Source organism: Bubalus bubalis, chromosome 17 (assembly GCF_019923935.1).
Source record: "Bubalus bubalis isolate 160015118507 breed Murrah chromosome 17, NDDB_SH_1, whole genome shotgun sequence".
Classification (NCBI taxonomy): domain Eukaryota; kingdom Metazoa; phylum Chordata; class Mammalia; order Artiodactyla; family Bovidae; genus Bubalus; species Bubalus bubalis.
The window spans coordinates 16,993,380-17,006,530 of record NC_059173.1 but is presented as its reverse complement, the minus strand read 5'-3'; the positions used below and the strand labels follow the sequence as shown (position 1 = coordinate 17,006,530).

Below are 13,151 nucleotides of genomic sequence, written 5' to 3'. Positions count from 1 at the left end.
AGAGGGTCTCACATCTCCCATCCCAACCTCTGTGGTCTACCTCGTGTCCTACATGATCAGCCTCAGGAACCAAGCTCCAAATAAGGGCAAGAAAATATGTTTTGAATTTGCCCCAAATCCACTTTCTATCGCCTAGAACCAGCATAGCAACAAGAAAACTCAGGCTTTAAAACCCAGACCCTTTTGTCATTTTTTACCATGTGACTTTTTTTTTCTTTCCTTCACAAGAGTAGACTGTCTTCTCCATTGTCTCGTTAAAAATTTTCATTCAGGTGTTTCTTAATGTACAGTCTTAAGAAGTTGAATCACACATTTTTCAAGTGTTTTTTCCACAAGGGAGAGGAAATCTATAGAACGTGGCTGATTAAGAATAACTGCTATGTTTCCATTCCAGATTTGGCTGCCTTTCAGTGGTGGGTGAAGTTATTCAGCTATGTATTTCAGATATATATTTCAGTGCTACTGAAGCATTAAGGGAACCTTATGGATGAAAGGTGTCCAGGAAACGTAAGCCAGGAGGTGGAAATAGATTGCTTGGAGTCCTAAATGATACCCGGGCAGAGAGTGAAGTCATTGCTACTTTGAAAAGGGGAGATATACTTGACAGCCCTCGAATCACTGATATTCCAGAAGAGACTTTGTATCCATTCCAGTGATGGTTCCATGGCCAGGGGATCTTGCTAGTTTTCAGTCCTGTACATACAAGTAAGTATCTGCTAGGCCAGGTAGGAGACAGGTGGCTGCACTTTCAGGCCGGATCCATGAGGTCCCAAGGAGTTTGAGATGATGTTTTCTTGAACCAGGGGATTTTGCAGGATGAAACCTGGAATTCATCAACCCACTGGAAGCTGTCGTCGTGGGTCCATCACCCGAAACCGTCTTGGTGTCTGCGAAGCAGCCTGCAGCTCCTTTAATGAATCTTTTCAACTAGAGCAGGATCCACGGGGCATCCCTATTAAAAATTTTTGCTTTCTGCAGAGCTTAAAGCGAAGTTTGGAGCAAGCACGGATGGAGGTGTCCCAAGAGGACGACAAAGCACTGCAGCTCCTCCATGATATCAGAGAGCAGAGCCGGAAGCTCCAAGAAATCAAAGAGCAGGTATGACTCGCTGCCTGGGAGCAGGGCACCAGCTCAGACCTCTCATTTCAGGGGAGGCATGTTTGAGGGACAGAGAAAGGGAAGGAGGGAGGGGAGGAGGGGGAGAGAAAGAGGTATGTAGGTCATTTGGAACTTTCAGATTCCAATTGGAACTTTTTCAGATTCCACATGGTTTATATAAATGTTCTAGCTCCTTTTGAAGTCTGGACCCCACAATGACTACTCTTTTTCAATCAAAGGTGTAGGTTTAAAACAGTGGTGGTGGGCAGACTGCAGCCTGTAGGGGTGAATCTGGTCAACCAACCTGTTTTCCATGACCACAAGCTGAGAATGATTTTTGCATTTTTAAATAGTTGGGGGGAGGAATTCAAGAGAATAGTTCATGACATGTGAAAAGTATATGGACTTCAGATTTCAGTGTTTATATAAATCAAGTTTCGTTGGAACACAGACACACCCGTTCGCTTAGGTACTGTCTGCGCACTGTCTGTGGCTGCTGACCATGCTTCCCTGGCAGAGGTGAGTAGCTGCGACAAGAGATCACGTGGCCTGCAAAGCTGAAATTGCTTCTCATCTAACTTTCTACCGAAAGAGTGCCAATTTCTGCTTTTAAGACCATTAAAATAATTTTTAAAGATGTTTTCATAGCTTTTTAGATGCACTTTACGTTTTTGAGAGAAGCCAAGATAATTCATAGTTTTGCTTATCTAAAGATGTATCCTAGGAGGGGAGTTTGAGCAGTTAAGGCTGTGTCAGAATTAACACAGCAAATCTCTACTACATAAAGCCCTCCCCTCTGTGATCAGAAAAGAAAATCCAGACCTTTAAAAAACCTATTCTCTTTTTTTTCCCCTTTCCTTTTCTAAAAGAGTTTTCTTTCTAGATGGTTCATTTCTATTTTACTTCATTGTTTCCTTTTTAGCACGGATTTTTTTTTTGTCCTTTGAAGAAACCGTAAATAGAAACTTTAATGAAGAGAATGCAGTGAGCAATTGGAGAGCTGAATTATCAGCTGCCAGGCAACTCTCATTCACTTCAGAAAATCTAATGGAAACAGTGATGGAAATGAACATTTTTGTCTCCGGGTAGCGCACACTTAGCCATCTGGGTGGTTGCTAATGCAAGAAACTCTTGCAAATAATTTGATTCATTAACTGTTCTTTAAAGAAAGAATTACTGTTTTGGTTTTTTTTTTTTTGGCATCGTCTCATTATCACCCTAATATTTTTTAAATCATTGGTTAATATCCTCCTGCTTGATAAAAATGTTCTAAATAAACGTGCCTAGGAAATTGTGCAATCCAGTGGTCAGGTTTCTGAACAGTACTAACTCAGAGATCTTGAAGGTTGTGCCTGCAGCTTGGAAAAATCCACTTTGACAGTTGACTTATTGCCCTTTTGTCCACACCATTTTTCCTCCTAATTTCAAGAAGTAGGATTCTTTTTCTCCCATTAGTTCCATGTGTTTGGAAATCTGCTTTTGGTGGTATCCTGGGGAAATGAAAGCTGTGCTTGGCCACCAGAGGGAGCAGCTGGTGTCCCTGAAATTAAATAGAAACAGAATTTTCAGGACATTTTGAAAAGGTATATGCTGGTGGTTGAGTTCAAAGAAATGTCCTTTGTGATTCATATCACAGTTGGCATCCATGTGGAGTTTTAGATTTAATGACTGCTAAGCGTTCCATTTTGGGGGAAGAAAGCTGCTTCGTTTCAGATTTTATTTTTCATTGGAAGGAGGACTTACTAAAAAAATGACCCTCAGTAAGCTTGATGAGAGTGGGATGTTTGCAGTCCAGGAGAAATACTTTCAGTAAACTCCTAGTATTTGGGTTGTAGCCCGCTGATTCCTCCCAGATTTGCCATTTATTCTTCTCTCTTCCTCCCAAAGCCAATTTCTGTACCTCTGTTTATGGATGCTTGGGGCTGGTGCACTGGGACGACCCAGAGGGATGGTATGGGGAGGGAGGAGGGAGGAGGGTTCAGGATGGGGAACACATGTATACCTGTGGCAAATTCATTTTGATATTTGGCAAAACTAATACAATTTTGTAAAGTTTAAAATAAAATTAAAAAAAAAATAAATGTTGCTTCTACTTAGCTATTTAAGAAAGTTCAAACTAACCTACAATTGCAGTCATTTCACATACCAGAAAGGTAATACTCAAAATCCTTCAAGCTAGACTTCAGCAGTACGTGAACCAAGAACTTCCAAATGTACATTCTGGGTTTAGAAAAGGCAGAGGAACCAGAGATCAAATGGCCAACATTCATTAGATCATAGAGAAAGCAAGGAAATTCCAGAAAAACATCTACTTCGGCTTCAATGACTACATAAAAACCTTTGTGGATCATAGCAAACTGTGGAAAATTCTTAAAGAGATGAGACTACCGGAACACCTTACTGTTTCCTGAGAAACCTGTATGTGGGTCAAGAAGCAACAAGTAGAACTGGACATGGAACAACGGACTGGTTCAAAATTAAAAGGAGTATGATAAGGCTGTATATCATCACCCTGCTTCTTTAACTTATATGCAGAGTACATCATGTGAAATGCCAGGCTGGATGAATCACAGGCTGGATTCCAGATTGCCGGGTGAAATATTAACAACCTCAGATATGCAGATGACACCACCCTTATGGCAGAAAAGCGAAGAGGAACTAAAGAGCCTCTTGATGAGGTTGTAAGAGGAGAGTGAAAAGGCTGGCTTGAAACTCAGCATTTAAAAAAACGAAGATCATGGCATCTGGTCCCATCACTTCATGGCCAATCGTAGAGGCTAAAGTGGGAGCAGTGACGGATTTTATTTTCTTGAGCTCCAAAATCACTACAACAGTGACTGCAGCCATGAAATTAAAAGATGCTTGCTCCTTGGAAGGAAAACTGTGACAAACCTAGACAGTGCTTTAAAAAGCAGAGACATCACTTTGCTGACAAAGGTACATATAGTCAAAGCTATGGTTTTTCCAGTAGTCATGTATGGATGTGAGAATTGGACCGTAAAAAAGGCTGAGTGCTGAAGGGTTGATGCTTTTGAATTGTGGTGCTGGAGAAGACTCTTGAGAGAGTCCCTTGGACTGCAAGGAAATCAAACCAGTCAATCCTAAAGAAGATCAATGCTGAATATTCATAGGAAGGACTGATGCTAAAGTTGAAGCATCAATACTTTGGCCACCTGTTGTGAAGAGCTGACTCATTGGAAAAGACCCTGATGTTGGAAAAGACAAAGTAAAAAAGAGAAGGGGGTGGCAGAGGACAGAGATGGTTAGATAACATCACAGACTCAGTGGACTTGAATTTGAGCAAACTCCAGGAGATAGTGAAGGACAGGGAAGCCTGGCATGCTGCAGTCCTTGCCATTGCAAAGAATCAGACACGACTTAGCAACTGATCACCAACTTAACTAGCCCCAATGGAGTATTTGGATTTGGTTTAAAATAAAACACCTAGGGACTTTCCTGGTGGTCCAGTGACTGGAACCTGTGCTTCCAGTTCAAGGGGCAAGGGTTCAATCCCTGGTCAGGGAACTAAGATCCTGTGTGCCATGAGGCACAGCCAAAAATTTAAAGAATTTAGAAAACACCTAGATACGTCACATGATAGTCAGATTCATGCTCCATCACTACTAGTAATTGCTGGTTCCACCAACCCACCCCCCCTGTCCCTCCTTGGAAAGAGAGACAGAAATTTGGGTAAAAGAAGGCATTTGAGTTTTAGGACTTCTGATTGGTCCTATTCAATCAAAATTGTAAAGCTCCATTCCAAAGAATGACTTGAGGCATGACTCAAAAGTTGTCCACATTTCCCCATTCTGATCCTGTTCAGCTATGTCCAGCACTGAGCCCACGCTGAGATTCGGACAGCTCTCTCTCAGCTGTCTTTGGAAACAGACCTGATCATTATCTCTGAGATTTTTCTTGAAGCAGGGATTTGGTCAGCTGTTGGATGTATAGGATTTCCTTGAAGTAGCTGGCAGAATAACAGTGGCTCAATAAATGAAGTAGAATTATTTTAGATATCTGTAGCAGGCTGGGTGCCCTGGGAGCTCAGATTGCCAACAGAGGTGTTGCCTGATTCATGCCCTCCTCCCCTTGGGCGCTGACAGCTCTGGACAGAGAGATGTTTAGGGCGGGGGAGGGGATGGTGTTGAAACAGTGCTCTGTCCTTGCTCTTGACAAAACACAAAAACCATATTCCCTTTTTGCTGAAAGTTTAAGTCAGACAAGGGAGCTCAGGGATAAAAGATGACCAAGACTGACTTCCACCTGTCTGCTTCCTCCACAGTTTGGTATTTGTGCTTGTGGGCAGCTCCGTTGGTACTTTGGATTTTTTAAAATCAGGAGAAAAGAAATGGAGTTTTTAGGTAAAAGAAAGTGTTTTCATAGATAATGTTTTTATCTTTATATATTTTATATATATATATATATAAATAAATTTTTTTAATGGAGAAAGGAGTCCAGGACTGCTTAATACTAGAGCTATGAACTTCCTGATGTTCAAGCTGGTTTTAGAAAAGGCAGAGGAACCAGAGATCAAATTGCCAACATCTGCTGGATCATAGAGCAAGAGAGTTCCAGAAAAACATCTATTTCTGCTTTATTGACTATGCCAAAACCTTTGACTGTGTGGATCACAATAAACTGTGGAAAATTCTGAAAGAGATGGGAATACCAGACCACCTGATCTGCCTCTTGAGAAATTTGTATGCAGGTCAGGAAGCAACAGTTAGAACTGGACATGGAACAACAGACTGGTTCCAAATAGGAAAAGGAGTTCATCAAGGCTGTATATTGTCACCCTGTTTATTTAACTTATATGCAGAGTACATCATGAGAAACGCTGGACTGGAAGAAATACAAACTGGAATCAAGATTGCCGGGAGAAATATCAATAACCTCAGATATGCAGATGACACCACCCTTATGGCAGAAAGTGATGAGGAACTCAAAAGCCTCTTGATGAAGGTGAAAGTGGAGAGTGAAAGAGTTGGCTTAAAGTTCAACATTCAGAAAACGAAGATCATGGCATCTGGTCCCACCATTTCATGGCAAATAGATGGGCAAACAGTGGAAACAGTGGCTGACTTTATTTTTCTGGGCTCCAAAATCACTACAGATGGTGACTGCAGCCATGAAATTAAAAGACGCTTACTCCTTGGAAGGAAAGTTATGACCAACCTAGATAGCATATTCAAAAGCAGAGACATTACTTTGCCAACAAAGGTCCGTCTAGTCAAGGCTATGGTTTTTCCTGTGGTCATGTATGGATGTGAGAGTTGGACTGTGAAGAAGGCTGAGCACCGAAGAATTGATGCTTTTGAACTGTGGTGTTGGAGAAAACTCTTGAGAGTCCCTTGGACTGCAAGGAGATCCAACCAGTCCATTATGAAGGAGACCAGCCCTGGGATTTCTTTGGAAGGAATGATGCTAAAGCTGAAACTCCAGTACTTTGGCCACCTCATGGGAAGAGTTGACTCATTGGAAAAGACTCTGATGCTGGGAGGGATTGGGGGCAGGAGGAGAAGGGGACGACAGAGGATGAGATGACTGGATGGCATCACTGACTCGTTGGATGTGAGTCTGAGTGAACTCCAGGAGTTGGTGATGGACAGGGAGGCCTGGTGTGCTGTGATTCATGGGGTCGCAAAGAGTCGGACACGACTGAGCGACTGATCTGATCTGATCTGATGCAAGTCATAATAAGTCATCATACAGCCCTGGCTGAGGGGACTAGAAAAACCCCAAGTAGAGGGTGTACCATCTCACATCATTGACTCTTGTTTTATTCTGTGAGTTCAGATAATTGTTTAGTAGTTTATAAAGACCTTTGGTTATGTAACCCAGCACCACCCACTTAGTGAGCCTCGTCCAGAAAACCTGGTGCCCCATGACTTGTAGAATTGACCCTCAGTAACAATGCAGCTGGTCCTCTGTATCCACGGTTTCTGTATGCATGGATCAACCAACCTGAGATTGAATTTGGTCCTGGAACCAACCCCTGTGTATACCGAGGGATGACTATATGCTTTAGTGCTCCGTTTTGTGCCCCTCCCCCCCTTTTTTCTGCTTTCCTCTGTACCATTAACACAGAGAGATGTGTTTCCATGAAAACTACCCATTTTCATAAGGATGTCATCTTTGCTTTAGTGTGCACATGGGGATTGCCTATTACAGTGGGATGAAGCTGTACTGTTACTGGGGGAAAAAAAGCATTTTATTGGTTAAAAACATATCCTTGCTCAGTGGATCTCTTTTCAGTCATTTCTTGGGAGAACAGATCTTAGAGATGATCACTAGATGTTGTGAAGGTCAGAGACGGTCTTAGTTCGATTCTTTATTCCTTTTCATTTTATATCCTCCACCCCCACCACCTTGGATTGGATAAACTTTGCTCATTCATAAACCTTATGTGTATAGTCTTTGGTTTTGCTAACAGAGAATATTTTCGTGCTCTGCCCTGAAGTTTTCAAAACCACTGTTTATTTCTCATGGTAAATCAGTTTTGGAAAACCTCAATGCAGATGTTCTGATTTTAGAAATTCACTTTGAGAAACGTTGGGCTGTTGGGATTACTTTAAAGGCTTTTGCTAGAGGGAGCAAGGTACTTCTTTCCTTGGAGTCTTTCTTACAAGTTACTTTGCCCAGAACCAGTGTTTCCTGACTCTTCCAAATTTCAGGGTGACTTGCATCTCAAGAGCACCGTTAAGTTCTTCATGGAGTTTGGGGCCCAGAAAAATTAATGGTGAGAAACTGACATGATGAGTTTTACCTTCCAAGATTCTCTCCATTGAGATTTTCAATTACCCCCTTGTGTCATCTGAAAGGTTAATTTTAAAACTAGGTACCATATTTAATTATGTTAGGCTCATGTGACTTCTAAAGGACAAATCTATATAAATGATTACCCTTGGGGGAAAGCTTTGCATAAGCAGATTATCGTGGTTGTTTAAAGTACATCCCTTGCTGCTCTCTGGTGTTACAAAGGCCTTAAGGTTCTGCACTTCTTGTACGGTATTATTTGCTCAAAGGATCTAACTGTATATAAGCACATGTGTTCCAAATGGTGTTACTAGTGCTACATGATCTACAAGAAAACAGTTTAAAGATTTAATACTCTTTTCTCTCTACTCACCCTCCGCACACCTCACCCTCATCTGCATCTTTCACCTTTTCTCTGGGTCCATTCTCTGCTGATGTCTCTTCACTGTGTCTCCTCTCTGTGGTTTTCCGCCTTCACTTCCCATCTTTCCTTTCAGGAGTTCTAAAGGCCACCTTTCTTCTGTTTCCTCCTCTTTAGGAGTACCAGGCTCAAGTGGAAGAAATGAGGTTGATGATGAATCAGTTGGAAGAGGACCTGGTTTCGGCGAGAAGGCGGAGTGACCTCTATGAATCGGAGCTCAGAGAGTCTCGGCTGGCTGCTGAAGAGTTTAAGCGGAAAGCAACAGAATGTCAGCATAAACTGATGAAGGTAGCTAGCTCCCTTCTGGGAGGGAGTTTTGGAGGTAGATTCCTGGATGATCTTAGCAATAATAAAGGGAATCCTAGCTTAATAAGTGTACATTCGAGAAGCCATGGGGTGCCCTACAGAGTTCCTGGTGTTGATGAGAGAAGGTAACTTAATTTTTTATTATCGTCCTAATTGTTTTGGCCCCAGAGACCAAGAAAGTATAGCCTGTAGTGTTGTCTTATAGGATTTTTAGGTTCTTGAGAGTTCCCAATATGTTGTATCTTTTAAATTACAGGCTAAAGATCAAGGGAAGCCTGAAGTGGGAGAATATGCCAAACTGGAGAAGGTATTTTCCATCATTGGTATTGGGATTTGGGCAGATGGTCTCTTAAATGGGCTTTACAGGTGGCGCTAGTGGTAAAGAGCCCACCTGCCAATGCAGGAGATACAAGAGACAAGGGTTGGATCCCTAGGTTGGGAAGATCCCCTGAGGAGGGTGTGGCAGCCCACTCCAGTATTTCTGCCTGGAGAGTCCCATGGACAGAGGAGCCTGGTGGACCACAGTCCCTAGGGTTGCAAAGAGTCAGACAAAACTGAAGCAACTTAGCATGCACACATGCAGTCTCTTAAATGTTGCTCTCCGTGGCCTGTCATTGGTTAAGAATATATTTGCAGTGAATAGAAAACTCTCTTCTGGGTTTATTTTGATGATCAGTCTCTGGATGACCAGGTTTAGCTTCAGCTATGGTTCTAAAAGGGGGAGAAGACACCTCTTTTTTTTTTTTTTGTCATGCCCTCTCACAGTAACATACAAACCCAGATACTCAGTAAAACAGATGGGAAACTTTACTGTTTTAAAGTACAGGCGATTTCAGTTCCCTTTTTTGCTGTCTGTATGTGTGTCGCTGGTTCTAGAGAAACGGTCCACATGGAGGTTTACGCTGAGACATTCAAAGGCTTCTCTGATAGGCTACTGTTCTTCTTCTTCATCAGTAGGTATTAGAAAACAATAAGACCCCCACAGAAACCTCAAGAAAATAGGCCTGTAGTAAATCTAGCAAGACCTTAATACCAATGTGCCTTTTGTTTTATTTCCTGGGATTTTAATTACAGATCAATGCTGAGCAGCAGCTCAAAATTCAGGAGCTCCAAGAGAAGCTAGAAAAGGTAAGCCCAAGGGGATATTTGGGGGACCTTACCTCCCATTTTGGAGAAGGCAATGGCACCCCACTCCAGTACTGTTGCCCGGAAAATCCCATGGATGGAGGAGCCTGGTAGGCTGCAGTCCATGGGGTCACTAAGAGTCAGACACGACTGAGTGACTTCACTTTCACTTTCCACTTTCATGCATTAGAGAAGGAAATGGCAACTCACTCCAGTGTTCTTGCCTGGAGAATCCCATGGACAGAGAAGCCTGGTAGACTGCAGTCCATGGGGTCGCACAGAGTCGGACATGACTGAAGCGACTTGGCAGCACCTCCCATTTCCAAGTACTTTTTCTTGCCCTATCCTAGAGGGTGAAAGATCAAAGAAAGAGAATTAGTCACCCAGCACTGAGGGAGATTAAGCGGGGTGGTGAGCTATTACCTGAAAATATCAGAGTTCTGAATATACCTTCTCTTTTGGGGACCTGTCAAGCAGTATTTGTTTAAACAAACAAACCGGAAACCAAGCTCTATGAGACTGTCAATTCAAAGTTCAAATTGTACTACAACAAATCCCAAGAGGCTGGCTCCTCTCCCTTCAGGGGACCGGGTTCACATCTTGTTCATGACCCACACGGCTTTCCATCAGAGACTGTTGGCAGCCTTCCTGTCCACTGGGAGCCTGGAGGAGCCAGGAGTCCTCGAGTGGTTGGGGAGGAGGGTGGGTGTGGTTTATGGTTTCTGACACAGTGAGTGCTAATGGCCCTTCCTTTGGGTGAACAGGGGAAATGCTAAAGAAAGGGCCAGAATGAATATGGCCTTCAGGAAGGTTTGTGAATGTGTTTAAAAGAGCCCTTTCATTTTCCTCCTCCTTCTTTTTAAAGCTGTGTTATTGAAAACATATAACATTGACTTTACCATTTTAATCATTTTGAGTGTCCAGTTCCTTAGTGTGTTAGATGTTATCTCCATTGTACAGCAAATCTCGAGAACTTTTTTCTTGCAAAACTTACACTATCTGTTAGATGCTAACCACCCGTTTAGTGAATGCCCACCCTTGGTAACCCCTCCCTTCCTTCCCTCCCTTCCTTCCCTCCCTTCCTTCCCTCCCTTCCTTCCCTCCCGTCCTTCCCTCCCTTCCTGTCATGTATTTGATTGAAATACAGTTGATTTACAGTGTTGTGTCCCTGTGCTGCACAGGGGAGTGATTCAGTTACACACACATGCACATTCTTTGTCATGTTCTTTTCCTTTATGGCTTATTACAAAATACTGAATTTAGTTCCCTCTGCTATTCAGGAGGACCTTGTTTATCCATCCTATATATATATATATATATATATATATATATATATGATATATATCACTATATATCATAATTTACCTCTGCTAATCTACTTTGCTTGTATGCTTTTGACTGCATTAGACACTTCCTGTGGGTGGAATCATACAGTATTTGTCTTTTTGTGACTAGCTGTTTTCGCTCAGCACAGTGTCCTGGAGGTTCATCTATGTTGCAGCATGTGGCAGGATCTCTTTTTCAGAGGCTTCATGGTATTCCATAGCTGGGATGATCCACTTTTTCTGTATCCATTCATCTCACTCCTTCCTGCCTATTCTTGAGCTCGCTTTGGAAGGCCTCTCTCAGCTAGAAGTTTGTGTGAGGACTCATGTCTTCTAGGACTCTGCCTGCCCCCTGTAGAAGAGGGGAGCAACCTATACATGTCAGCCACAGATGTAATTCTAAGTTTTCTAGTGGCCACATTATAAAAAGGTGAAAACTCTTTGAATGATACGGTTGTCATAATGCAATATATACAAAATGTCATCACAGCATGTATTGATATTAAAACATTTATTCTGCTTCAGTTTTTAAATGAATTGAACTTTAGTAAACTTTAAAATTGATTTCCTAGTCACACCAGCCACATTTCCAGTGCTCACTGGGCACATGTGGGGAGCAACTCCCACACTGGCCAGTGTGCAGGTCTCCAAGCTAGAGTTTCCTTGCCATTTTCACTTTTTCAAATGATAATTTAAAGTGAATGCATGTGAGGTTGGTGGTTTACAGTCTGATCTTTATCATGATGCTCAAAGAGCTGCAGTATAGTTAAGACACAAATAAAAATTAACTTCAAAAGGTTAATTAAAAAAAAAAAAAAGACTTCCCTAACATGAATTTTGAGCCACTACAAACTCTATGGTGGTTGTGCCCTCTGATAGGTATTTCTTATTATTAAAGGTTTAAATTACAGCTTTTATGTTGTATTGTTATAAAAGTTAATAGTAGAGATTCCCCATAAAGAAGTTGGCAAGTGAGATGATTAAATAAGGAGAAAATTAATGCTCTGAGGTAAATACATTAATACTTGGGCAGATAAATCCAAGACGTTTTGTTTGCATTTATTCCAAAATATTGAATCTAAGAAGCTAAACTTTGTCCAGTATTCCATTATCTTCTGTACCTCAGGAAATAAAAAAAAACTCTGTAGGAGTTTTTAATTGTAGGATGCATTATTCCAAATTTAGTGATGTTAAAAAATATAAGTGCACCTTAGAATAGATGAAATACAGAATAAAATGAAAAGTTTGTTTGTGTTTTGAAGAATGGATAAAAATATCCATTCAGTGTGACCCGATTTTTTTTTCCTGTTTAGGAGATGATCCTCATCTTTTTCTGTGTCTAAACTGGGCCATCTCACCCGTCCCCCCTCCCACCCCGCTTCTTCTCCTTTCAGGCTGTGAAAGCTAGCACAGAGGCCACTGAGCTGCTGCAGAACATCCGTCAGGCGAAGGAGCGGGCCGAGCGTGAGCTGGAGAAGCTGCACAACCGTGAGGACTCCTCCGAGGGCATCAAGAAGAAGCTGGTGGAGGCCGAGGTGAGCAGGGGGCCTCCAGCCCCTGGGTCCTGCAGTGCCTGGCCTCTGGCCGTGTGGGGACGAAATGGAGGCACCACCTGCTCTCTGCTTGCCTTTGTTCAAACCACTTTTCCTTTCGGCCCATTCCTCTGAACCCGAGAGGCTTGGGAATGTTTTCCTCAAAGGGGAGAAGCATTTGTCACAGAAGCTGCAAGTAGAAAGATGTTTTGATAAAAACCTTTCCTTCCTGTTTGTTTTCCTCTGACCCACTCACTTGTGTGGGTGGACTCATGTTTATCTAGGTGAACTGTGACGCCGTCCCTGAGGTCTCCTCTTCCTTCCCTCTGTACCCTTGCTTTTCCTTGACTTTTCCTCCCAGCAGTGATAATAACATAGTAAATTTCGAGGCTTCAGCTGTGACCTGTGTGTGTCAGTAACTCCCAGATCTGTATTCTGGGGCCTCCTCTCTCCCTTCAATTCTTTGTTGTTGTTGTTGTTGTTGTAGAAACCAATTATATAATTATGCAGAAAACACATGAGTGTCTTCTCATTGAAAAAAAAAAAAAAATCACAGAACTGAAGAATCTAGAATTAGAAGGGACGTTT

At 42.2% G+C, this 13,151-nt stretch overlaps 1 protein-coding gene across 7 annotated transcripts in view; it reads left to right on the top strand.

Moving 5' to 3' along the window:
• CIT (citron rho-interacting serine/threonine kinase) overlaps positions 1-13,151 on the top strand; it is a 175,653-nt gene that overhangs the window by 93,922 nt on the left and 68,580 nt on the right. For all 7 annotated transcript variants that reach the window (XM_044930176.2, XM_044930175.2, XM_044930173.2 and 4 more), the window contains exons 13-17: positions 979-1,098; positions 8,393-8,563; positions 8,838-8,888; positions 9,656-9,709; positions 12,426-12,566. In XM_044930176.2, coding sequence (XP_044786111.1) covers positions 979-1,098; positions 8,393-8,563; positions 8,838-8,888; positions 9,656-9,709; positions 12,426-12,566 — 537 coding nt within the window. The remainder of the gene's footprint in view (positions 1-978; positions 1,099-8,392; positions 8,564-8,837; positions 8,889-9,655; positions 9,710-12,425; positions 12,567-13,151) is intronic.